At 38.0% G+C, this 26,998-nt stretch overlaps 1 protein-coding gene across 24 annotated transcripts in view; it reads right to left on the bottom strand.

Annotated features, from left to right (window-relative positions):
• Window positions 1-26,998, bottom strand: part of Gphn (gephyrin) — a 529,275-nt gene that overhangs the window by 280,665 nt on the left and 221,612 nt on the right. For 23 of the 24 annotated variants that reach the window (XM_039112910.2, XM_039112897.2, NM_022865.4 and 20 more), the window contains one exon: window positions 1,888-1,982. The exons of the other annotated variant lie outside the window; for it this stretch is intronic. In XM_039112910.2, coding sequence (XP_038968838.1) covers window positions 1,888-1,982 — 95 coding nt within the window. The remainder of the gene's footprint in view (window positions 1-1,887; window positions 1,983-26,998) is intronic. 24 annotated transcript variants of the gene reach the window in all.

Genomic DNA, 26,998 nt, shown 5'->3' with positions numbered 1-26,998 from the left:
CTAAGAAACTAGTATCATTTGATATGTAGATATTGTAGTAAACCATTTCCCAATGATATTATACCCATAAATTAAGATATCTCTCAAACTTCATCAGAGAATGTCTTTTTGCAGTATATGATGATCAATGTAGAGATCCACAATGGCCAACAAGCAGAGAGTAAGAAACAGAAGACTGTTAGCATGCTCATGGATCAATGACATAGACAGAATGACAGAAGTAATAGCTAGATACAAGAAAATGGTGTCTTCTGGAAACAGCAGGGCATACACTCAAATGAACTCAGATAGTACGACAACATGCATAAGGTCAGTGAAGTCCAAGCCAAACCAATCTAAGTGTGGACAGGAAAGTTGGACATGAAATTCCACTCTTAGATGAAAAGTTATTGGCAATTCTTAGTTGTTGAGAGAGGGATATTTGCTTTTCTATAATGTAGTCCCTGGTAAGTCTACTATGTTCCAGTGGCAGGCCACACATGTAAGAGTATTTGTGCAATATACATTATCCTTGATAAGGGTGAAAAAGGACCCAATGTTGGGTGGGAAGGGAAAGGTCATAGATATGGGAAGAGTTGGTGGAGGGGAGAAAATGATCAAAGCATGTATAAAAGTCTTAAAAATCTAATTTTATAAAGTTATAATGTCTCATATTATTTTAATTTCATCTATATTTATTAACTTTAGCATTATAATACTGTATATACATATGGCAGTAAAGAGAATATAATAACTGATGATTCATTCATAGCTATAACTCCAATGCCTGCCACTAATGAAATATAAACTTAATTCAAGTAAGAGGAAAACCATTTTGAATAACATGTAAATAGGTACCTTAGCTTTTATACTCATAGTTTACACAGAATTTAAGTGGCTATGCTATGCAGCTGAGGATGGCCTTGTTGGGCACCAATGGGAGGAGAAGCCCTGGGTCCTGCTAAGGCTGGATCCCCCAGTGTAGGGGAATGTCAGGGTGGGAAGGTAGGAGGGAGTGTGTGGGTGTGAGAGGAAGCAGCCTCATGGAGGCAGGGGGTGGGGGGATGGGATAGGGGGTTTATGGGTGGGAAACTGGAAAGAGGAATAACATTTGAAATGTAAATAAAAAACATCCAATAAAAATATGCTAGTTATAAAGTTATGAATTTATAAAGTTGTATATTTTTGGCTACTACGAGATTAAGTGTAATTATTCAAAGACCATTAAAAGAGACCCTGACTAAACGAACAGTTTAATGGTGTATATTCTGCTCATTTATAGGACTATAATCTAAAATTTGCTAAAATACTAAGAAACCATCAGATAAAGTAGAAATGTCACCAGCTATGCCTATAAAGCAGTTTTAAATATACTAATTTAATATAATATATACTGATTAATATATTTATATTTAATAGAGCAATCTAAATATACTAAATTACCCAGAGACTATCATTATGAATTAAATTCTTTTTATGATTGCATATAAATATGTCTCTTTGTAAATTCAAATCAAGGTTCCTAACATATGAGATACGTGATTTTAATACATTTTTCTGATTCATTGCATTAAACTATCACCTAGTTAGAGTTAATAAATACCAATTGGTGATTATAAATAATCACAAAAAGTATAACATTATATTTTAAAGAATTCAACTTTTATGCATTAGGACTGCTGACATTCAGCAATGATAAAATAGTATCTAAAAGTTTAGCAAAAGTAAAAACAAAACCAAAAAGAAAAAAAGAAGGATCTGCTTGAGACATAGCTATAGAGACCAAGACTCTTAACTCTGGATAAAACGAAATGAACCTACTAAGTCTTGTGTCTTAAGTACTATTCTAGGGTACTGATCTGTAGTCAGTAGGTTCACTTTCTTTGCAATCTGTGGTGGCGTTCTTACCTAGAGAGCATGCCCAGAGGTGTAACATTAAGTGATCCCATCAGCATTGCCAGGGCCATCCCTGGCGCTTCCCGTTCTATTACTTCTTTTGTGGCCTGTAATTAAAGATTAAATAGCAGACTGAGTGAAACAGCAAAAAAAAAAAAAAAAAAAAAAAAAAAAAAAAAAAAAAAAAAAAAAAAAAAGTCAGAGTAGTAACTTTTATTCTAAGATAAACCATATTTTGTTTCCTCAACCATTTATATTTTTATAGTCAGTCAGCTCAGTTTTTGAGGATCACTAGTCAATTGGCTATTGACTAGGAAAATACAAAGAATGGTACAAGTCCCATCTTATCCTTCTCATTATAGTTTCAAAGTATTTGATAGAAAACCCATCTTCTCTGGTAACCTGAAGTCCAAACCAGGAAGCCTCAGATGGCTGTGACAGTTTGAGAAATCTCAGATGTGTAAGAAGACTGGGCACTAGTATTGGTTGTTCTTAGGGTTTTTATTTGTTTTTAGTTTTGTGGTGCTGGGAATGGAACCCAACACCCTGTGCATGCTAGGCAAGAACTCCACTATTAGCAGTGGCTATAAGCTACATCCAAAGTCTGCCTATTATGATGAAATAAAAATTACTTCTAAAATATATTCCTACTAGTTCTATGATTTTATAACATGGTTAAAGAGACAAGAATACCACCAACTTCCCTATAAATTAGTTGGAAAAAAATTACAATTTCAATACACATTAGTCACTGGTTTAAAAATAATAAAGTGGTAGGATTTACTATACTAAGAGTTTATGGTATGACATGGTTAAAGAGAAAGGTACTTGAACCAGGAATAAGTTAGTGAAGAAGACAGAAATATTATATTTTCAAACAGTAGCAATATAAGCATACCTTGGAGATATTCTAGGTTTGGTTTCAGACTACCATTGTTAATCCAATAGAACAATAAAGCACATGAACTTTTTGGATTCTGAGTGCATATAAAAGTTATGATTACATTTCCTTTATTTACATTTCCAGATATCATAGCATTATATCTAAAAAGGTACAGTAATGAAATACAGTGTTGGAAAAACATGTTAATCATCATCTGAACCTTCAGCCAGTCATAATAGCACTTTAAGTGTAGGCCTTGATCTTATTGGCTGTTGTCTGATCAACAGACATAAAATAATGAATGAATAAGTTTAGACTACAGGGAAAATTAGCAAATTCAACACAGACACGTGGTAACATATATTGGGAAAAATGGCATTATTCTTGCTCTGCACAGGGTTGCCTCAACCTTTAACTTGCAAGACACTGGTATTTATGAAGGTCATACCCTAGAATTATAGAATATGAGGTATGATTGTGTATTGCATTTAATGGTAAAGATAAGCTTTAGGATAAAATTAGGAACAAAACACTTAACCCATTTCTAGCAATCTATTTCTACAAATGAAGGCAGTTATAATAACTGGGAATGACTAGGAAGAAAAACATGCAAAATCAAGTATTCTAGTATGCAGAAAACAAGCAAAATATAAACAATGGCAGAATGAAGACAAGTCGTGACTGCAGCTGTTCAATAGAATGAGCCAGAGCTCTAAGTAAGGCTGCATCTGTGGCCAATTGTTTTCTCTGAGCAAATACCTGACAGAACGATTAAAGCAAATCAAGTGTGCACTAGATACTCACTTACAGTATAATTTTTAGGGCATATATAAATGGGTAATTTGTTCCTAATATTTATATAAAATATGGGATTCCCAGAACTGATAAATCTCCTAGCCCACTGCACCTAGAATAGCATAATATTTAATAACAGCAGTTGCTTCTTAATCAACTCTTCTTTAATGAGGGGGCACCACAGGTAGTAAAAAACAAAAACTTAACTTCAAAGTTTTAAAATGAATTGATATTAAGTTTAAAGCTGAAAAATAATGAGCTGCTAAACCTCATTTTCATTGTATGAAACCAACCTGTTCAATATAAATTTGAGGTTTTATGACATGACACATCATTTCTGCTGTAAACTGTTCTATTGACAGTTTAAAACTTTCAGGAAACTAAAAATCTAAAGTCCTAAAAAAATCAATCAAAGGGAAGTTGAGCATAATATGAAATGACCTCTATAGCAGAATTAGTACTTCATTGGCCACTTTAAAAGGTCATCATAAAAGCACTGCTTAACTTTTAATGAATGGGTTTAAACACAGTTTATTTCCCAAAGAGTCACATAGTAGCTTAAACCTTGGTGTGACAATGTTGAAGTTGGTACAAGGGTGATGTAGTATCACTTCTGAACTCAGGTTTTTTTTTAATTTATTTATTTTTAGTGAATATTTTATGACTTTATACTTCAAATGTTATCCCCTTCCCCCCTTTTCCATTCCCATCCCCTCCACCTGGTTTTTATGAAGATGCTCCCACTCCCACCCACCCATTCCCACCTTAACACCTTAGCATTCCCCTACACTGGGGAAATGAGCCTTCACAGGACTGAGGGATTCTTCTCCTATTGATGGCAGACAATGCCATCCTCTGTTAAATATGTGGCTGGAGCCATGGGTTCCTTCATGTTTACCTTTTGGTTGGTAGTTTAGTCCCTGGGGTGTCTGGTTGGTTGATATTGTTGTTCTTCCTATGGGGTTGCAAACCCTTTCAGTTCCTTCAGTCCTTTCTCTAACTCCTCCATTGGGGTCCCCTTGTTCAGTGCAATGGTTAGTTGCAAGCATCCTCCTCTATATCAGTAAGGTTCTGGCAGAGCCTCTCAGGAGACATTTTTGTCAGGCTCCAGTCAGAAAGCTCAGCAATAGTGGCTGGATTTGGTGGCTGCATATGTGATGGATCTCCAGGTGAGGCAGTCTCTCTCTCTCTCTCTCTCTCTCTCTCTCTCTCTCTCTCTCTCTCTCTCTCTCTCTTAGATCCAATTCATTAGATATTATTGCCCACTTAAACATACAAAGGCCAAGTACCATCCATCCCTTAAGAAGATTGATAACAACCTGTAAGTACACAGAGTGGAATCTTTACATCACCCGCCATGGCTTCTCGGCCTCTCTCTTCTCTTCCTTTCCCTTCGTTCCAGTCTCCTCCTCTTCCTTCAAACTTTTCTCCCATCCATCCTTCCTTCTTATTCAATGACAGGCCTCCTTCTATCTTGTACCTGCCTCACCTGTGACATCACTCCACATTTCACCCTTTTTGTCTAATTAAAATTTTTTCTCTCAAATATAAGCTGAGCACAACTTTTATCATTTTGTAATTAAAAGCATAAAATATATCTAACACCCAGTCCAACACTATATCAGTTAAACAGAACATTTAGTTATCCATTCCAGCTTACGAAAGACTTAAAATCTATATTATATCTTGGCTAGCTTGTATACTCTCTGATAACTATCTAATAAAATATGTATATTCAGAGTTAAACAGTCTGATAGGCTATGAGACTATAATCAGTCTTCAACCCCGTCAGAAATCTGAGAATGACCAAATATCTATACACATAGGAATCCTAACACGGCTTCCAGAACTGAGAGGTTGTAGAGACAAATCTCCACTAGCACAGTCCCCTGTTAACAACATGTGAGCGCAAGTCTTCACCCTTTTGGCCCAAAATCAACTGACAGACTCTTGAAATGCAGATTTTGAAGGGCTGATCACCCTGTCTTGGCAGAGTTTGTCAGTCAACCATTCTGCATAATTTGTCCTTTTCTGGACAGCATAGTCTGCAGATGAAACAGGCAGTTTTGTACAGTAGCCACAAGTATTGCCTCACAATAGTGGAGGTAGAGATGTTCAAATTCTTCATTAACTCTACCAAATGGGAACTGTTAGGAACAGATATGTCTCAACAAAAGATAATAACCTTAAATCTCAAATTTTGTGAATTTCTGATGTTTTTGAAAACCATTTACCTAAATAAGACAATCTGGACTGTTGTCTTTATATCTTAATAATATCTTGAAAGTTCTCTCACAAAGTCAGCAATATGTTTGCTATTTGGCCCTTAACTCACATGTGTAATCAACTCAGAAGTTTGTAATGACATCAATAGAAGGACTGGCTCTAAACCTTGTACTTTTAAACTTTTAACAAATAAATTCTATATCAAAGCAATGATTTTAGCTTAGTTAACAAATGAGGGTACAACTATATAACTCAATCTAGCTAATTCCTCCCTGTTAAATTACAACCATTTCTAAATTCCTCATAAAAACAACTTTAGAATAACCGCTTTCAGCCCCACAAAGTCCAGGGAATAGGGGTGACAACTCCTCTATAACTTCTTCAAGCTGTACATGGGCGTTGAGCCTATCAGGCTCATTGTTTAGCTTACTTCCTTTTCAAAAAAATGTTTAATGTTCATAATGGGTGTGACTTTGAGTTTTATGGTTATATTATTACTCTGGGAGAGAGTGCAAGATACAAGCTTTTCTAGTTACAGACTAAGAAACACAGTATTTTGGGAGAAAGATTTTGTCTTTGTGTTCTTAAAAAGTATGATTAGGCTCTGGAAACTTCACAGAGTCATATTGATCAGATTTGATAGAGGTAGGCTGCCTGAAAAAATTAATGCAGGAGAATCAGACAAAAAGAGATTTCGATTCTAAACTTTTGTCTTGAGAGTTGTATTTCACAGAGTGTGCCTACTTGGATTCTTGGTCTCAAGGACTTTCAGCTGGGTCCAGTCAGGACACATTGGCTATAGCATTTGGTGAGGCAGTCTCTTAATGGCCTTTCCTTCAGTCTCTGTTCCAAACTTTCATCTCCATATCTCCTCCTACAAATATTTTTGTTCCCCCTTCTAAGAAGCACTGAAGCATCTGCATTTTGGTCATCCTTCTTCTTCAGCTTCATATGTTCTTTGAATAGTTTCTTGGGTATTCCAAGCTTTTGGGCTAATACCCACTTATCAGTGAGTGCATACTCAGGTTGGAGCATCTTTTGGGTATATGCCCAGGAGTGGTATAGCTGGGTCCTCAGGTAGCACTATGTCCAATTTTCTGAGGAACTGCCACACTGATTTCCAGAGTGGTTGTACCAGTTTGCAATCCCACCAACAATGGAGGAGTGTTCCTCTTTCTCCACATCCTCGCCAGCATCTACTGTCACCTGAGTTTTGATCTTGGCCATTCTGACTGGTGTGAGGTGGAATCTCAGGGTTGTTTTGATTTGTATTTCCCTGATGACTAAGGATGTTGAACATTTACTACGGTACTTCTCAGCCATTAGGTATCCCTTCATTGAGAATTCTTTGTTTAGCTCTGTACCCCATTTTTTAATAGGATTATTTTGTTCTCTGGAGTCTAACTTCTTGAGTTCTTTGTCTATATTAGATATTAGTCCTCTATCAGATATAGGATTGGTAAAGATGTTTTCCCAATGTGTTGGTTGTCATTTTGTTCTATTGACAGTGTCCTTTGCCTTACAAAAGCTTTACAATTTTATGAGGTCCCATTTGTCAAGTTTGATCTTAGAGCATAAGCCATTGGTGTTCTGTTCAGGAAAATTACCCCTGCACCTATGTGTTGGAGGCTCTTCCCCCACTTTCTCTTCTGGTAGTTTGAGTGTATGTGGTTTTGTGGGGAAGTCTTTGATCCACTTGGACTTGAGCATTGTACAGGGAGATAAGAATGGGTCAATTTGCATTCTTCTACATGCTGACATCCAGTTGAACCAGCACTATTTGTTGAAAATGCTATCTCCCCTCACCCCACTGGATGGTTTTAGCTCCTTTGTCAAAGATCAAGTACCCATAGGTGTGTGGGTTCATTTCTGGGTCTTCAATTCTACTAAATTGATCTACTTGCCTATCTTTGTACAGATACTATGAAGTTTTTGATTGCCCTGTAATATAGCCTGAAGTCAGCTCTTAAGGGAACAAATATATAAAGAGTGAGCCTCACCTCTGACTCCCACTGGCTTGTTGTTTTGCCATATGATCTTCTGCATAAAGCCATTTTCCTTTCTGCCTCTCTGCTATGCTGTGATGCATCTTATGGGGGCCTTGCTAGAGGTCAACTTATGGAATCTTTAAACTAAAAAACTAAAGTCTAAAGTCTTTCAATTTCCAAAACTATGAGGCAGATAAACTTTGTATTCTTTGAAATTATTCGATATCTAGTATTTTCTTCTAGCAAAAGAAAAACATGGAGATACATATATAGATTATGTACCCCACGAAGAATGGCACATTTTAAGGACAAGTAGAAAAATACCGGATATGTAAATAAGAAATACTCAAGTTGAGACCTTCCTGGTTGCTGCCACTGCTGAGAGCTCGTAGGAAGCACCACACAAGCAAATTTGAGCCTCGGGACCACAGGTAAGACCAACTTTTCTGCTGCAAGTGACCTGCCTGGTGAACTCAGGACACACAGAGGCAAAATTCCTCTACGACCGGGCACTTCCGGTATTTAGCAGGGGTGGGGGGGTGGGGGGTTGCCCCAAACTGGCGGACCCCTGTCCCCAGCACCTCTCTGTACCCAAACCCCGTGGGACAGAGACCTCACCGCCTGGTCACTCTCTGCTAAAATGAAATAAAAGTTTGGAAACTCACTAGAAGAAGGAAATTGTCAGAAATTATTTCGAAAGTCAGTATTAATGAAACTATTTACTGTTAAATACAGAAGATCCAGTTACTTATTGATAGTAATGAGAACCAAGATGTATTTAGAAAATACAAATGAAACTATAGATTATTAAAATTTTAATACATTTATAACAAAAATTAACTAACCAGTTGTGGTTCCCTGTAATTTCAATGGCCTTTCCCTTAACATTGGTTTCTCAGAGAAATCAAATCCTGAGTTTGAGTCATGTTCACCCAGAAATGTCAGGAAAAAGATTTAAAAATAATTATTTCGCCTGGTTGCTGCTGCCACCGCGGAGAGCTCGTAGGCAGCACCCCACGAGCAAACTTGAGCCTCGGAACCACAGGTAAGACCAACTTTTCTGCTGCAAGTGACCTGCCTGGTGAACTCAAGACACAGGCCCACAGGAACAGCTGAAGACCTATAGATAGGAAAAACTACACGCCTGAAAAAAGAACACTCTGTCCCCATAACTGGCTGAAAGAAAACAGGAAAACAGGTCTACAACACTCCTGACACACATGCTTATAGGACAGTCTAGCCACTGTCAGAAATAACAGAACAAAGTAACACTAGAGATAATCTGATGGCGAGAGGCAAGCGCAGGAACCCAAGCAACAGAAACCAAGACTGCATGGCATCATCGAAGCCCAATTCTCCCACCAAAGCAAACACGGAATATCCAAACACACCAGAAAAGCAAGATCTAGTTTCAAAATAAAATTTGATCATGATGCTGGAGGACTTCAAGAAAGACGTGAAGAACTCCCTTAGGGAAACACAGGAAAACATTAATAAACAAGTAGAAGCCTACAGAGAGGAATCGCAAAAATCCCTGAAAGAATTCCAGGAAAACATAAATAAACAAGTAGAAGCCCATAGAGAGGAGTCAAAAAAATCCCTGAAAGAATTCCAGGAAAACACAATCAAACAGTTGAAGGAATTAAAAATGGAAATAGAAGCAATCAAGAAAGAACACATAGAAACAACCCTGGATATAGAAAACCAAAAGAAGAGACAAGGAGCTGTAGATACAAGCTTCACCAACAGAATACAAGAGATGGAAGAGAGAATCTCAGGAGCAGAAGATTCCATAGAAATCATTGACTCAACTGTCAAAGATAATGTAAAGCGGAAAAAGCTACTGGTCCAAAACATACAGGAAATCCAGGACTCAATGAGAAGATCAAACCTAAGGATAATAGGTATAGAAGAGAGTGAAGACTCCCAGCTCAAAGGACCAGTAAATATCTTCAACAAAATCATAGAAGAAAACTTCCCTTACCTAAAAAAAGAGATACCCATAGGCATACAAGAAGCCTACAGAACTCCAAATAGATTGGACCAGAGAAGAAACACCTCCCGTCACATAATAGTCAAAACACCAAACGCACAAAATAAAGAAAGAATATTAAAAGCAGTAAGGGAAAAAGGTCAAGTAACATATAAAGGCAGACCTATCAGAATCACACCAGACTTTTCGCCAGAAACTATGAAGGCCAGAAGATCCTGGACTGATGTCATACAGACCCTAAGAGAACACAAATGCCAGCCCAGGTTACTGTATCCTGCAAAACTCTCAATTAACATAGATGGAGAAACCAAGATATTCCATGACAAAACCAAATTAACACAATATCTTTCTACAAATCCAGTTCTACAAAGGATAATAAATGGTAAAGCCCAACATAAGGAGGCAAGCTACATCCTAGAAGAAGCAAGAAACTAATCGTCTTGGCAACAAAACAAAGAGAAGAAAAGCACACAAACATAACCTCATATCCAAATATGAATATAACAGGAAGTAATAATCACTATTCCTTAATATCTCTCAACATCAATGACCTCAACTCCCCAATAAAAAGACATAGATTAACAAACTGGATACGCAACGAAGACCCTGCATTCTGCTGCGTACAGGAAACGCACCTCAGAGACAAAGACAGACACTACCTCAGAGTGAAAGACTGGAAAACAACTTTCCAAGCAAATGGTCAGAAGAAGGAAGCTGGAGTAGCCATTCTAATATCAAATAAAATCAATTTTCAACTAAAATTTATCAAAAAAGATAAGGAAGGACACTTCATATTCATCAAAGGAAAAATCCACCAAGACAAACTCTCAATCCTAAATATCTATGCCCCAAATACAAGGGCACCTACATACGTAAAAGAAACCTTACTAAAGCTCAAAACACACATTGCACCTCACAAAATAATAGTAGGAGATTTCAACACCCCACTCTCACCAATGGACAGATCATGGAAACAGAAATTAAACAAAGACGTATACAGACTAAGAGAAGTCATGAACCAAATGGACTTAACAGATATTTATAGAACATTATATCCTAAACCAAAAGGATATACCTTCTTCTCAGCTCCTCATGGTATTTTCTCCAAAATTGACCATATAATTGGTCAAAAAACGGGCGTCAACAGGTACAGAAAGATAGAAATAATCCCATGTGTGCTATCAGACCACCACGGCCTAAAACTGGTCTTCAAAAATAATAAAGGAAGAATGCCCAGATATACGTGGAAATTGAGCAATGCTCTACTCAATGATAACCTGGTCAAGGAAGAAATAAAGAAAGTAAAGACTTTTTAGAATTTAATGAAAATGAAGGTACAACATACCCAAACTTAATGGGACACAATGAAAGCTGTGCTAAGAGGAAAACTCATAGCGCTGAGTGCCTGCAGAAAGAAACAGGAAAGAGCATATGTCAGCAGCTTGACAGCACACCTAAAAGCTCTAGAGCAAAAAGAAGCAAATACACCCAGGAGGAGTAGAAGGCAGGAAATAATCAAACTCCGAGCTGAAATCAACCAAGTAGAAACAAAAAGGACCATAGAAAGAATCAACAGAACCAAAAGTTGGTTCTTTGAGAAAATCAACAAGATAGATAAACCCTTAGCCAGACTAACGAGAGGACACAGAGAGTGTGTCCAAATTAACAAAATCAGAAATGAAAAGGGAGACATAACTACAGATTCAGAGGAAATTCAAAAAATCATCAGATCTTACTATAAAAGCCTATATTCAACAAAACTTGAAAATCTTCAGGAAATGGACAATTTCCTAGACAGATACCAGATACCGAAGTTAAATCAGGAACAGATAAACCAGTTAAATAACCCCATAACTCCTAAGGAAATGGAAGCAGTCATTAAAGGTCTCCCAATCAAAAAGAGCCCAGGTCCAGACGGGTTTAGTGCAGAATTCTATCAGACCTTCATAGAAGACCTCATACCAATATTATCCAAACTATTCCACAAAATTGAAACAGATGGAGCACTACTGAACTCCTTCTATGAAGCCACAATTACTCTTATTCCTAAACCACACAAAGACCCAACAAAGAAAGAGAACTTCAGACCAATTTCCCTTATGAATATCGACGCAAAAATACTCAACAAAATTCTGGCAAACCGAATCCAAGAGCACATCAAAACAATCATCCACCATGACCAAGTAGGCTTCATCCCAGGCATGCAGGGATGGTTTAATATACGGAAAACCATCAACGTGATCCATTATATAAACAAACTGAAAGAACAAAACCACATGATCATTTTCATTAGACGCTGAGAAAGCATTTGACAAAATTCAACACCCCTTCATGATAAAAGTCCTGGAAAGAATAGGAATTCAAGGCCCATACCTGAACATAGTAAAAGCCATATACAGCAAACCAGTTGCTAACATTAAACTAAATGGAGAGAAACTCGAAGCAATCCCACTAAAATCAGGGACTAGACAAGGCTGCCCACTCTCTCCCTACTTATTCAATATAGTTCTTGAAGTTCTAGCCAGAGCAATCAGACAACAAAAGGAGGTCAAGGGGATACAGATCGGAAAAGAAGAAGTCAAAATATCACTGTTTGCAGATGATATGATAGTATATTTAAGTGATCCCAAAAGTTCCACCAGAGAACTACTAAAGCTGATAAACAACTTCAGCAAAGTGGCTGGGTATAAAATTAACTCAAATAAATCAGTAGTAGCCTTCCTCTACACAAAAGAGAAACAAGCCGAGAAAGAAATTAGGGAAACGACACCCTTCATAATAGACCCAAATAATATAAAGTACCTCGGTGTGACTTTAACAAAGCAAGTAAAAGATCTGTACAATAAGAACTTCAAGACACTGAAGAAGGAAATTGAAGAAAACCTCAGAAGATGGAAAGATCTCCCATGCTCATGGATTGGCAGGATTAATATAGTAAAAATGGCCATTTTACCAAAAGCGATCTACAGATTCAATGCAATCCCCATCAAAATACCAATCCAATTCTTCAAAGACTTAGTCAGAACAATTTGCAAATTCATCTGGAATAACAAAAAACCCAGGATAGCTAAAACTATCCTCAACAATAAAAGAACTTCAGGGGTAATCACTATCCCTGAACTCAAGCAGTATTACAGAGCAATAGTGATAAAAACTGCATGGTATTGGTACAGAGACAGACAGATAGACCAATGGAACAGAATTGAAGACCCAGAAATGAACCCACTCACCAATGGGCACTTGATTTTTGACAAAGGAGCCAAAACCATCAAATGGAAAAAAGATAGCATTTTCAGCAAATGGTGCTGGTCCAACTGGAGGTCAACATGTAGAAGAATGCAGATCGATCCATACTTATCACCCTGTACAAAGCTTAAGTCCAAGTGGATCAAGGACCTCCACATCAAACCAGATACACTCAAACTAATAGAAGAAAAACTAGGGAAGCATCTGGAACACATGGGCACTGGAGAAAATTTCCTGAACAAAACACCAATGGCTTATGCTCTAAGATCAAGAATCGACAAATGGGATCTCATAAAACTGCAAAGCTTCTGTAAGGCAAAGGACACTGTGGTTAGGACAAAACGGCAACCAACAGATTGGGAAAAGATCTTTACCAATCCTACAACAGATAGAGGCCTTATATCCAAAATATACAAAGAATTCAAGAAGTTAGACCGCAGGGAGACAAATAACCCTATTAAAAATGGGGTTCAGAGCTAAACAAAGAATTCACAGCTGAGGAATGTTGAATGGCTGAGAAACACCTAAAGAAATGTTCAACATCTTTAGTCATAAGGGAAATGCAAATCAAAACAACCCTGAGATTTCACCTCACACCAGTGAGAATGGCTAAGATCAAAAACTCAGGTGACAGCAGATGCTGGCGAGGATGCGGAGAAAGAGGAACACCCCTCCATTGTTGGTGGGATTGCAGACTGGTACAACCATTCTGGAAATCAGTCTGGAGGTTCCTCAGAAAATTGGACATTGAACTGCCTGAGGATCCAGCTATACCTCTCTTGGGCATATACCCAAAAGATGCCCCAATATATAAAAAAGACCCGTGCTCCACTATGTTCATAGCAGCCTTATTTATAATAGCTAGAAGCTGGAAAGAACCCAGATGCCCTTCAACAGAGGAATGGATATAGAAAATGTGGTACATCTACACAATGGAATATTACTCAGCTATCAAAAACAATGACTGTATGAAATTTGTAGGCAAATGGTTGGAACTGGAAAATATCATCCTGAGTGAGCTAACCTAATCACAGAAAAACACACATGGTATGCACTCATTGATAAGTGGCTATTAGCCCAAATGCTTGAATTACCCTAGATGCCTAGAACAAATGAAACTCAAGACGGATGATCAAAACGTGAATGCTTCACTCCTTCTTTAAAAGGGGAACAAGAATACCCTTGGCAGGGAATAGAGAGGCAAAGATTAAAACAGACACAGAAGGAACACCCATTCAGAGCCTGCCCCACATGTGGCCCATACATATACAGCCATCCAATTAGACAAGATGGATGAAGCAAAGAAGTGCAGGCGGACAGGAGCCGGATGTAGATCTCTCCTGAGAGACACAGCCAGAATACAGCAAATACAGAGGCGAATGCCAGCAGCAAACCACTGAACTGTGAATAGGACCCCCGTTGAAGGAATCAGAGAAAGAACTGGAAGAGCTTGAAGGGGCTCGAGACCCCATATGAACAACAAAGCTAAGCAACCAGAGCTTCCAGGGACTAAGCCACTACCTAAAGACTATACATGGACTGACCCTGGACTCTGACCTCATAGGTAGCAATGAATATCCTAGTAAGAGCACCAGTGGAAGGGGAAGCCCTGGGTCCTGCTAAGACTGAACCCCCAGTGAACTAGATTGTTGGGGGGAGGGCGGCAATGCGGGGAGGATGGGGAGGGGAACACCCATAAAGAAGGGGAGGGGGAGGGACTAGGGGGATGTTTCCCCGGAAACCGGGAAACGGAATAACACTCGAAATGTATATAAGAAATACTCAATGTAATAAAAAAAAAGGAAAAAAAAGAAATACTCAAGTTAATAAAGAAGAAATGGAAAAAAATAAATATGCATGTGTACCTGTAAAAAAAAAAGAAAAGAAAAATACCAACAGATAGCCAAGAGGGTATATTTAATCTAAAATAGAGCAAGGAACAATAGCTATCCACCTAAGTAACTCTACTTATTAGGTGGTCCTGTTTGGTAGCATTCAAAGGATGTGATAATCCAGTGATGAATTAAATAAACTGAGCTTATAAACTGTGACCCCAAGTTAACAAATAATGTGAAAATTGCATGAAAGAGATAAAGTTCATTAAATTTTTAAAGATGCTCTAAAATATATCATAGATTTTCCTAGAACAGTGGATTTCAGTTTCCAGAGAATTATTTTATTAGTAACCACTTTTGTGCAAATCTTTCAGGGAAATTTCTAGTTATATGATGGAGTATCTGAGGAATTTTTATATTATACTGATTTTCTTTAGGAGATTCTAGAGAAGAAATTTTTCATCTTAACTAAAATTGGATAGTCCTCTGCATTGCTATGTTTGCTTTTAAATTACGATGGTATGAATCATGTTGAGTTTATGGGAGGTTGGGAACAGGCCATCAAGTTCATATAGGTGAAAACAGAATAATGTGTTTACAATACGGCATTCTTAAATACATCATCTACAAGATATGTTTAAGATCTGTAACTAATGCATTTTCCCATTCAGTGCTGTAACCTATTTTGAGTTATTTTTATGTTTTACAATGACTGGTATGGTCAAAACATCATTCTATGTGAAGATAATGCTTCTCTACTACTAGTTTCCAAGAGAAGAGGGCTTGGATCTGCTGCACCACATGGCACAATCCTCATTAAATATTCGTGGAACACAAAAATAAATTATTTTATATTTTATAATATATTAATAAATTAATAAATGTACTCATCTAGATTAGAAATTTGGCTTCAGTGTCCATTTGTTTTGTGAATTAAACGAAACTAACCTTTCTAAGCTTCAATATATTTAAGAATAAAACATAACTGCATCTTTTAAGATGACAATGAGAAAATATAAGTAATATAGTATACAATGGCTACAAGAAAAATAATTGTTTTCTGTTCCTTTTTTCCAGTTCAACTTACAGCCTTATAGTTTTGATTGTATCAAACAGATAAACAGAGATAATAGGAAAACATATATAGTTGGGAATTTACAACAATTCAACTGTGAAAGCATTGGCTAGTGAAGGAAAGAAACCACACTGAAATGCTCTGACCTTTAGAGAGCAAAAGCCAATTAAGGTGTGTATTGGAAAGACAGGAAATAGGGCAAGAGCTGAGCACAAATATCTACAGCCATATATGAAAGGTACAGCGAAGCATAAACAGAGTAAAGCCTAACGCAAAATCAACAAGGCAAACGCACTTACACAAGAAGATTGAAATAGAAGAGAGGTTGTAAGAAAACACCTTTGTCATTTTCAATCACATATAATAGTAGAGTAAAGATAAGAACCATCTGTAACTCGAATGTGTTTACATAAACCATTATCAGTGCTAAAAAGATGACATTAAAAGTTTGAGATAATTTTATATGACTGTTACTATTTCAGATTTTTGTAATTATAAGCTCTTAATTAATCAATTTCTTGAAAAAGTATAGTAGAAATTAGAGTTTCTGTTTTAGATTATGGTTTAGGAACTAATTGTTGCAAAATAATGATGTTTAGATAACACCTACTTCCTTTGTTTAAGTTTAACTGGTAAATAGTCTATTTTTTCTTGACAAGGTTTTACTATGTAGCTTGGACTAGCTTAGAACACACTCTGTGGAACAAGCTGGCCTTAAGGTGCAGTCCTTTGCCTAAGCCTTCTAAATGCTGAATTGCAGGTATGTAGCCCCATGTCCAGCATTTAGATATATTCTTAACAATGAAATCTTAACTGCCCATGAAAAACACTAGCCATTTCCTTTACTGTTTATGTGTTAGTGGTACAGTGGTGAGCCTACTTGCCTTTCTTCATTCTTACACATTGAAGATAATATTAAAGTCCAAAATACCCAAAGGCTGCTAATTTTTATAAACCAAAAAATTGTATCATAAAAAGTTGAGAGTTCTTGATGAAATTCATCCTCACTTTTAAGCTTAATTGCGAAATGATATTAAAATGTTATTGATTGCAGTTCTCTGGCTACCTCTGGAATATCTGGTGGCACAATAAACATTTGTCTTTCAAGTGATTTTGTTTATATCTTCTCTTTCTAGCTGTAGTTTTGAAGTATCCAGTCATTACTATATTCTAGCATAGTAATAATCTTAATGAAAGAAATTATATACTGAGGCTAATATAAACATAACAAAACCTAAAAATGAATTTTAAGGGAGTTATAGTAGATTTAAAACTGTTAAAATAATTTCTGCTATTTTTTGAATCAGAAGAGGTTTTTACCAATTGGCCCTTGACTGTCCTTAGAGGTTGACCTTTATATAAATGTTATTGAGTCCCAGTTATGCAATCCCAAGGGGTGGGATAAGCATTTTAAGAAAGTGTTCTTAACCATCAAGCCATCACCCAGATCTACTCCATATAACTATGAGGTGTAAAACTGTGTAACTTTGGTGTGTATAGCTTGACAGGCATGGTTAAGAACTTCCTGCTCTTTCAGACAGTATCAACTTGGTTTTCAGGAGACATGCAGGCAGTTTACAACTATCTGCAACATATATTTCCAGGGAATCCCACAAGCTCTTCTAGCCTCCATGACACTTGTTCACATGTGGTGTGAGTGCACACATGCACCTTCACATGCCCCACATGCATGTATACACACACAAACACACACACACACACACACACACACACATTAAATGAAAAATAAATTTACAAGTAAGTCGCATGCAGCTATTGAGGAGGGAATGGAATAATTTCAGGAGAACTAATATGCAATGGAGTGGATTTTTATTCATAATATTATATTGTATACATAAGTTTGTTAGTACAGTAGTTTTCAAATCTACAAAAATAATTCTGTGACACAATGTGTTTACATTAAGATTTTTTTGTTTTGTTTTCTTTTTGCTATAATCCATCCATTGATTTACCCACTTACTCATCCACAACTCTGTAAAAATCACATAAACAGTAGTGTTGCCTAAACAAGACCTGAGCAAAGCATGACATCAATGGACATGCTAACATGGTAGGCAGAAAGCCCCCAAGGCCTCAATCTGGGACAAAGAAGTAAAGGCAATGCAGAGAGATGGATAAATGGCCTTCCCCAGGGACAAGATCTCAACTAGTAATACAATATCAAATAGCCCTGAGATCATATATATATATGGGCAGCATTATATTTACTGAGTAAACTTTGTTTATGTATTTTGGATACATACAAACATAAAATAAATATATAGGGAGATGGATAGACAGACAGATAGACCAACAAAGAAAAAGAAGCTACAAGTTTCATTAAGAATCAGGGTGGGTGGGTGGTATATGAGAGGGTTTAAAGAGAGGAAAGGGAGTGAAGAAAATGATGGAATTATCATTTCAAAAAGTTGCTATAAATATTATATATTCTATTATTTAATCTTATAATTCACTAATAGAAGAACCGTTGAAAGGAAGAAATACAGTGGAAGGACAGGGTATGAAGTGGAGGGATGGGGTTGCTATCTCACAGTAAAAAGCTCTGACCCAGAAATGTTCCTGACTAAAGAAACTGCAGTGACACAGATGGAGAAGAACACTAGAGACAGGAGGGCCACTGACAGGCCCAAATTGGGATCCATCTCAAGGGGAAGCCTGGGGCCCTGACACTGTTACTGATGCTGTGGTGTGCTTGCAGACAGGAGCCTAAAATGGCAAACCTCTGAGAGGCCCAACAAGCAGCTGAAAGAGTCAGATGCAGATACCAGCACCCAACCTATGAATGGGCACTCTATTTAAATAGCAAATATTGTTGTTTCATGCAAGAGACATGATTTATTAATTTTTTTGAAAAAGTAAATAGAGATATACTAATAAATTGTAATTATGTTAAAGGCAGAAAGCAAACCAATAAAAAAATTGAAAAGGTAATTCAGGTCTTTTGCCTCAAATGATTTAAACCTATTAATCTAATGTCATATGTTTTAAACAGAAAAAGGCTCCATATCCTAAGGACCTTTGCCTAAGGCATACATATTACCTTTAACACAAAGATTATACACATTCGTATTAACCCATGAACCTAAATCACATAGAGGTTGGTTGCAAATAGTAGTCAAATCAATTATGGAAAACAAAAAGTTTTGTAAAATTAAAAGTATAAATACATCGGGTTTTCTTTAAGAAAATGACTGAATAATGTAGCATGCCAATAAAAATCTATACAGTTTAATGTTTAGCCAGAACTAGAAGATTTGGAAAGAGCAGCTACTAGAAACAGTTGTGGGCATCAACTTCTCCCCCAACCCCTGACCCCCACCACCACCCTCCCACCCCACACCAAAGGAGGCAGATTGGGAAGAAGTAGAAAGGAACAGCATGCCATGGATTGCACGTCTAATCTGGATGGAAAACAGTAATTAATTTCTCGTACTTTCTTCAGGAAATGTGAAAATAAGCATGTGCCTATGATTATTTGTGACAAACAGTTCCAACTGGTAGGTCAAACAAGTTTTATCAATTATTAAATTGTTATAATTATGCAGTAAAAATTACAGATTTAAAAACATCATCGATATATGCCCTTCTTTCATTCTTCCTTCCTTCCTTTTGTTGGGGGATGCAGTCAGGATGATATTCAGTAAAACAACATAAAGAGGAAACATTTCACTCAGCTCAAATTAGTCAGTCTAATTTGACTGCTGGGCATATTAAAAATTATGTATTCCTTAAAACACACTTAAGGGCCAGTGAGATGGCTCAGTGGATAAAGATGTGTGCTACCAAGTGTGACAACCCAAGTTTGATCTCTAGGAACTACATGTAAGAAAGAGAAGCGAATTTTGTTATTTATTCTTTAACTCATATCCATACACATACATGTGCACAAGGCACACATATGCCACCCCCATGTGTAAATGTAATAATTAGAAAATAAATCAAACTTAAATTAGAAGAAACAAAATCTTTTCCCTTTATCTGACGAGATTAGAAATATCTTAACAAGGCATCTAAAACTACAAAAATGTGAAGATAGAACTAAAACCGAAAACAAAATAGACCCATATTTGTCACCTTGCACGAAGCTCAAGTGGATCAAGGACCTTAATGTAAAACCAGATACACTGAACCTAATAGAAGAGACAGTGGGAAAGAGTCTTGAACTTATTGGCACAGGCAGAAATTTCCTAAACAGAACTGCAATGTCTCATGCTCTAAGATCAAGAATTGATAAATGGGACCTCATCAAACTGGAAAGCTTCTGTAAGGCAAAGGATGTGGTCAATAAGACAAATTGGCAAACTACAGATTGGGGAAAAAACTTCACTAACCCCACATTTGCTAGAGGCCTAATATCCAAAATACATAAAGAACTCAAGAAACTAATCACTGAAAAAACCAAATAACCCAATCAAAAATGGGGTATAGAACTAAACTGAGAATTCACAACAGAGAAATTTCAAATGGCTGAGAAGCACCTAAGGAAATATTCAAAGTCCTTTGTGGTGAGAGAAATACAAATCAAAACGACCGTGAGATTCCACCTCACACCAGTTAGAATGGCTAGGATCAAAACCTCAGATGACAACACATGTTGGTGAGGATGTGGAGAAAGAGGATCATTCTGCCATTGCTGGTGGGACTGTAAACTCTGGAAATCAATTTGGAGTTTCCTCAGAAAATTGGAAATAGATGTACCTGAAGACCTAGAAATTTCACTCTTGGAAATACACCTAAAAGATGCCCCACCATGCCCCACATGTTCCACTATATTCACAATGGCCTTATTGTGATAGCTAGAAGCTGGAAACAACCCAGATGTCCCACTACAGAATAATGGATACAGAAAATGTGGTTCATTTACATAATGGAGTTCTACTCAGCTATTAAGAACAAGGACATTGTGAGTTTTGCAGGCAAATGGATAGAACTAGAAAATGTCATCCTGAGTGAGGTAACACAGACCCAAAAGAACATTCATGGTATGTTCTCACTAATAAGTGGATATTAGCCAAAAAAAAAAGTACAGAATACCCAAGATACACTTTAAAGAACTCAAAAACTCAACAAGCTAAAGGGTCAAGTGAGGATGCCTCAGTGCTACTTGGGAGGGAGAAGAAAGCAACCACAAGAGGGCAGTAAGGGATCTGGGAGGGAAAGAGGATGGAGGGGGGCTGGTGGAAGAGGGGAATATGATAAGTTATTGGGTGGGGAAAAAGGCCTGAAGCCCTGAGGGCCAGCAGAAAGAATGGAAACAGGTGACCTCGGGAGGTTAAGAGGTTGGGAGGACACTCCAGAATGTACCAGAGACCTGGGAGGTGACAGACTCTTGGGACTCAGAGGGGAGGGGAACCCTAGGTGAAATGCTCTACAGTGGGGAGAGGGAACTTGTAGAGCCACCTCCAGCAGAAAGACAGGGCATCAAGTGAGGGATGGGGTTGCTACCTCACAGCCAAAACTCTGATCCATAATTGTTCCTGTCTGAAAGAACTGCAAGGATGGAAATGGAGAAGAGCATGAGGAAAAGAAGGTCCAGTGACAGAACCAAAGGGGCCTCCTTCCTCCTTCCTCCCTCCCTCTCTCCTTCCACTATTCCATAATAAAGCACCTCCCCCTCTTGCTAATCATGGAGTGGCCATTTCAGTGGTTTCATTGCAGTACCTCTAGATCCAGCTCAAGGGGAGGGATGACAGCCTGACACCATAACTGAGGCTATGGATTGCTCACAAAAAGAGACCTATCATAACTGCCCTTCAAAAGACCCAACAAGCAAGTGAAAGAAGCTCTACCAGTCAAAAGAAGTCATTTGCCCTGACTGAAAGAAGAAACATATGACTCTGTACCTGTAGGTACATTATCAATCCAGCCTCCAGGCTCCCGCTGTCTCATTCACATTTCAAGGATGCCCTCTCTAGCATCTTTTCCCTTCTCTCACACATGCCACAGCTCTTCCACTATGCTGGGCTCCAGGCTGTGCCAGATCACTCCTTCCTTTATTATAGTAAGGTTTCCACTCTGCCCCAGATACTGCCTGACCTCTTGCAGACACCACTGATCATTTCTAGTCTGCTTCTTTTTCTCTTGGCTTTGGACTCTTCCAGATACTTCTGCTTGATCTGTCCTTCTGTCTCTCTCTATCTCCTCCTTCCTCCCTCTCTCTCTCCAGCCCTCCCTCCACTATCCCATAATAAAGCACCTCCCCCTCTTGCTAATCATGGAGTGGCCATTTCAGTGGTTTCACTGCAGTACCTCTAGTTTACACTCACTGGCCAAAGTTAGCAAGTAAGTAGGTTAGGCTAGCTGGATAGCATGCCCCAGGAATCTGCTTTTCCCTGACACTTCAGCACTGGAATTAAAGCATCTGACCATGGCCATAGGACTGTTTTGCTTTTATTTCTTCATGGGTTTGGGGGTTGAACTCTGGTTCTTATGCTTATAAAGCAGGTATTTTATCAATAACTATCTTGTTAGCCCTATCAAATATGTAACTTAACCTAATAAATTAGTAAACCTATAAAAAGCAATAATGAACGTGAAATTTCACAAAGTGAAATCATATACATTTGGAGACAGTGTATGAGGAAAATTTTGCAAGACATTGTGACACTTCAAAAGTTTGAGTAAGAGGTGAATGCTAGCAGCCAACCATTGTACTGAGAACAGGGTCCCCATTGGAAGAATTAGAGAAAGGAATGAAGGAGCTGATGGGGCTTGCAAACCCATAAGAATAATTCCACCAATCAGAGCTCCCAGGGACTAAACCATTACCCAAAGTGTACACATGGACAGACCCATGGCTCCAGCTGCATATGTAGCAGAGGATGGCCTTGTTGGACACCAATGGGAGGAGAAGCCCCTGACAAGGTTGGACTCAGTGTGTAGGGGAATGTCAGGGCCCAGAGGCAAGAAGGGGTGGCTGGTGAGGGGGTTGGTGAGGGGGAACACCCTCAGAGAAAATTGGGGAAGAGGATGGGATAGGGTGTTTATAGATGGGAAACCGGGAAAGGGGATAAATTTGATATATAATAAAATATCCATTAAAATTTAAAAAAGTTTGAGTAAGTAATTTTTAATCGATTTTTTTAAAAAATTGATTTTGTTGAGGTCAGGTGAGGTTGGAGAGGGTATGCCATTATAACATACATATAGAGGTCAGGGAAAATCTTGTGGGAGTCTCTAAATTTTGGAAAAATTTACAGTTAAATCACACTTAATGCCTAACATACAATATAAAAATTATACAATATATGTCACTGTTCCCCTTCAATGAAAAAATAAATAAAAAGAAGAGCAAGACCATTCCTAGGGGGATAGAAACAGAGACATTTGGGAGTGTACAAAGTGAACATGCCCAGAAAACTGAGTTTTTCAGGCCAAGTGAGGAGGGGAGATGATACAGGGAGAAGGGTTAGGGGAGAGAATAAAGGCGAAAGGGAAGAGAGAAAAGAGAGGAGGAGAGGAGAGAAGGGACAAGAACAAGAAGAGAAGGGAGAAAGAGGGGAGAGAAGAGAGCTGAGAGGGGAGAGGAGCAAGAGAATCTGGAATGGCAGCCAAGGGGCCAAGAGGCCAAAAAGGATCACATAATCAAAATGACTGGGTTATGAATCAGAGAAGTTGGAAAAGGGCAGACCATTTCAGGTGGGTATGCCAGGCAGGAGGACCTTGTAACACACATCGAAACTGACTGGCTAGAGACCATGTTAATATGTTAAGAGGTACCTTACATAGTCTTTTGTCCCTTGTTTGAGACCTAACTCCCTCATATCTTGACACTAAATCAGAAATAGAGAAATTTAACAACAGACTTGCTCATGAGAGAGGCATTTCCTACAGTTGGTCACCATTTTACTTTGTAGTTAACTAACAGCAGAAGCAGGATATCTAAATGCCTCGTATTTCTCTCACAAAATATATTTGTATTAGTAGGCAGTAGAGGAGGAAAAAAGAGGTAAAGTTTCTTTTAATTACTTATGACCTTTACAAAAAGCTGCTACTTCTGATGTGTATTTACACATGCAATACAGCATTATGGCCATCAACCGACAAGATTAGACGATTCCTGGGCAGTTTAAGAATCAGGTCTCAGGAGGTGGATCTAGAAGTACCATGTTATGAACAGAAAATCTCTTAATTTCTTGATAAGTAAACACTATTACAATGTAACAAAAAGCATTTTAGAGAGGGGAGAGGGAGAGGCACAGTCACTGTCTAAGAACTTGTAAGCTCACCAAGCTCCATTGGAGAGTTCATGGTCACACAAATGGCACTGGTTAAATATAGTGGATCACAAGGCAAACCAAAGACAAGAATGCCGGACAGAGATCTTACAGGGGAGGGCGGGAGATAAGGAAGATGGTCAGAGTATGAGAATACATTATATACTCTGAAATTGTAAGAGCAAATTTAATTAAAAAACAATATTCTAAGATAAAATAAACTTTGGTCTTACCTTGCATTTATAAATAGTCAGATACCTAAATAGGAAACTTGTGAAGGTATCAACTTAAAATGGCCAAGTAACTGGTAAATATAAATACAGCAGTTTTGTGAAGATTTCTCAATTTGAGGAAATTTAATACATTTTAAAAGTTATTATTCCAGCTAGGAGGTTTTGGCACAAGCCTTTAACACCAGCACCCAGGAGACAGAAGCACACACATCTCTGGTTTTGAGGCCAGCGTAGTCTACAAAGTGAGTTTAAGGCCTACACAGAAAAATCCTGTCTCAAAAAACAAAAACAAAAGTAAAATACAAAAATAAAAACCAACCAAACACACAAAAATAAACAAAAACAAAAAAAAGTTTTCTATTTATTTATGTGTGATTGTATGTGTGGGGCACAAATTCTATAGCATCATGTGGAGTTTAAAGGATGACTTTTGGGAGTTAGTTCTTTCCTTCCATTGTGTTTTTCCCTGAGACCCTGGGGTCTCGGACTTGGTGGTACATGTTTTTCATTTGCGGAGGTATCCTGCTGTCCTGATTTACTATCCTTTCACCACCTCTTTATAACCAACCTGATTATTTTATGCCACAATTAGGTTTTCAGAGCAATACTAGAATATACAAAAATAGGGGGAAAGAAACTAAAATGTCAGAGGAAGTAGGATTACTGTACTAATGCCTGCTACTGTTAATAGTTATATACCAGACAATGAGGAGTAAAACTTGTGCTACAAATTTTGACAGGAGGAAGGCTGCATTGTGATCACATTATTTGCAAGATCTTGAATAAATGTAAGTAATCCTTAGTAGAGAAGTGAGTACAAAAATTGAACAGTGATTGGCTTGTTAGAGAGTAGTTATTCACAAAGAATCTTCCAATTTTAGAGGCATCTAGAGGGGCTTTGTTATTAAATATGAAAGGATTTGGGAACCTCTTGGCTCCCTAGCATCTGAGACTTTCTAGTGGCAACCCCAATTACCCCTCCCCCACTGCTATACACCTACTTTCAAATTCCTGACCATCTGTACTTCTCCACTATCTCTTCCCATATTTGAACTGGTCCCCCACTTTTTCCTTCCCCTTCTCTCTCCCTCTCAGATCTCCCTCTTTCTACTTCCCGGAGATTATTTTCCCTGCTCCTGAGTAGTACTGTAGCATCCACACTTTGGTGTGATCTTTCTTCTTGGGTTTCTTATTGTCTGTGAATTGTATTGTGGGTAATCCAAGCTTCTTTTTGGTTAATATCCACTTATCAGTGAGTGCATGCCATGTGTGTTCTTTTGTGACTGGATTACCTCACTCAGGATGATATTTTCAAGTTCCATCCATTTGCCTAAGAATTTCATGAAGTCATTGTTTTTAATAGCTGAGTAGTACTCCATAGTGTAAATGTACCACATTTTCTGTATCCATTCCTCTGTTGAAGGGCATCTGGCTTCTTTCCAGCTTCTGGCTATTATAAATAAGGCTGCTATGAACATAGTGGAGCATGTGTCTTTGTTATATGTTGGGGCATCTTTTGGGTATAGACCCAGGAGTGGTATAGCTGGGTCCTCAGGCAATGTCCAGTTTTCTGAGGAACCTCCAGACGGATTTCCAGAGTGGTTGTACCAGTCTGCAATCTCACCAACAATGGAGGAATGTTTCTCTTTCTCCACATCCTCGCCAGCATCTGTTGTCACCTAGGTTTTTTATCTTAGTCATTCTGATTGGTGTGAGGATCTCAGAGTTGTTCTGATTTGCATTTCCCTGATGACTAAAATGTTGAACATTTCTTTAAGTTCTTCTCAGCCATTTGAGATTCTTAAGTTGAAAATTCTTAGTTTAACTCTATACCCCATTTTTAATAGGGTTATTTGATTCTCTGAAATCTAACTTCTTGAGTTCTTTGTATATTTTCGATGTTAGTCCTCTATCGGGTATAGGGTTGTTAAAGATCTTTTTCCAATGGGTGGATTGCCATTTTGTCCAATGGACAGTGTTCTTTGCCTTACAGAAGCTTTTCAATTTTATGAGATCCCATTTGTAAATTCTTGATCTTAGAGCATAAGCCATCGGTATTCTGTTCAGGAGATTTTCCCCTATGCCAATGTCTTCAAGGATGAGATATTGGCATACATTGTCTGTCACATGAAGAAAACATACAACTGTATGTCGAGTTTCTTTGAAATTAAAATAGGAGTTCAAAGATCACAAAAAAACAGTATACTCATTACAAATAAAATCATATTAGTCACCACCAACCAAAGAGTAGACACGGGGACCCTTGGCTCCAGCTAAATATGCAACAGAGGATGGCATTGTCTGGCATCAATAGGAGGAGCAGCCCTTGGTCCAGTGAAGGCTCGATTTCCCCAGTGTAGGGGAATGCCAGGTGGTGAGGTGGGAGTGGGTGGTGGGAGGGGGAGCATCTTCACAGAAACGGGGGAGGATAAATGGGAAAGGGAGGTTCCAGAGGGAAAACCAAACAATCCAATAAATAAAATAAAACATTACAAATGACGACGACAACAACAATAACAACAAATCCCATCTGTCTTTTATCTTAGATCTCTACATCATATAATCTCTGTGTGGTTTGTTTCAAATTTTCAGTGTGAACACAGGCAAAGAAG

Source organism: Rattus norvegicus, chromosome 6, assembly GCF_036323735.1.
Source record: "Rattus norvegicus strain BN/NHsdMcwi chromosome 6, GRCr8, whole genome shotgun sequence".
Lineage (NCBI taxonomy): Eukaryota > Metazoa > Chordata > Mammalia > Rodentia > Muridae > Rattus > Rattus norvegicus.
The sequence above is the reverse complement of the archived record's forward strand: the minus strand, read 5'-3'. Positions and strand labels throughout refer to the sequence as shown.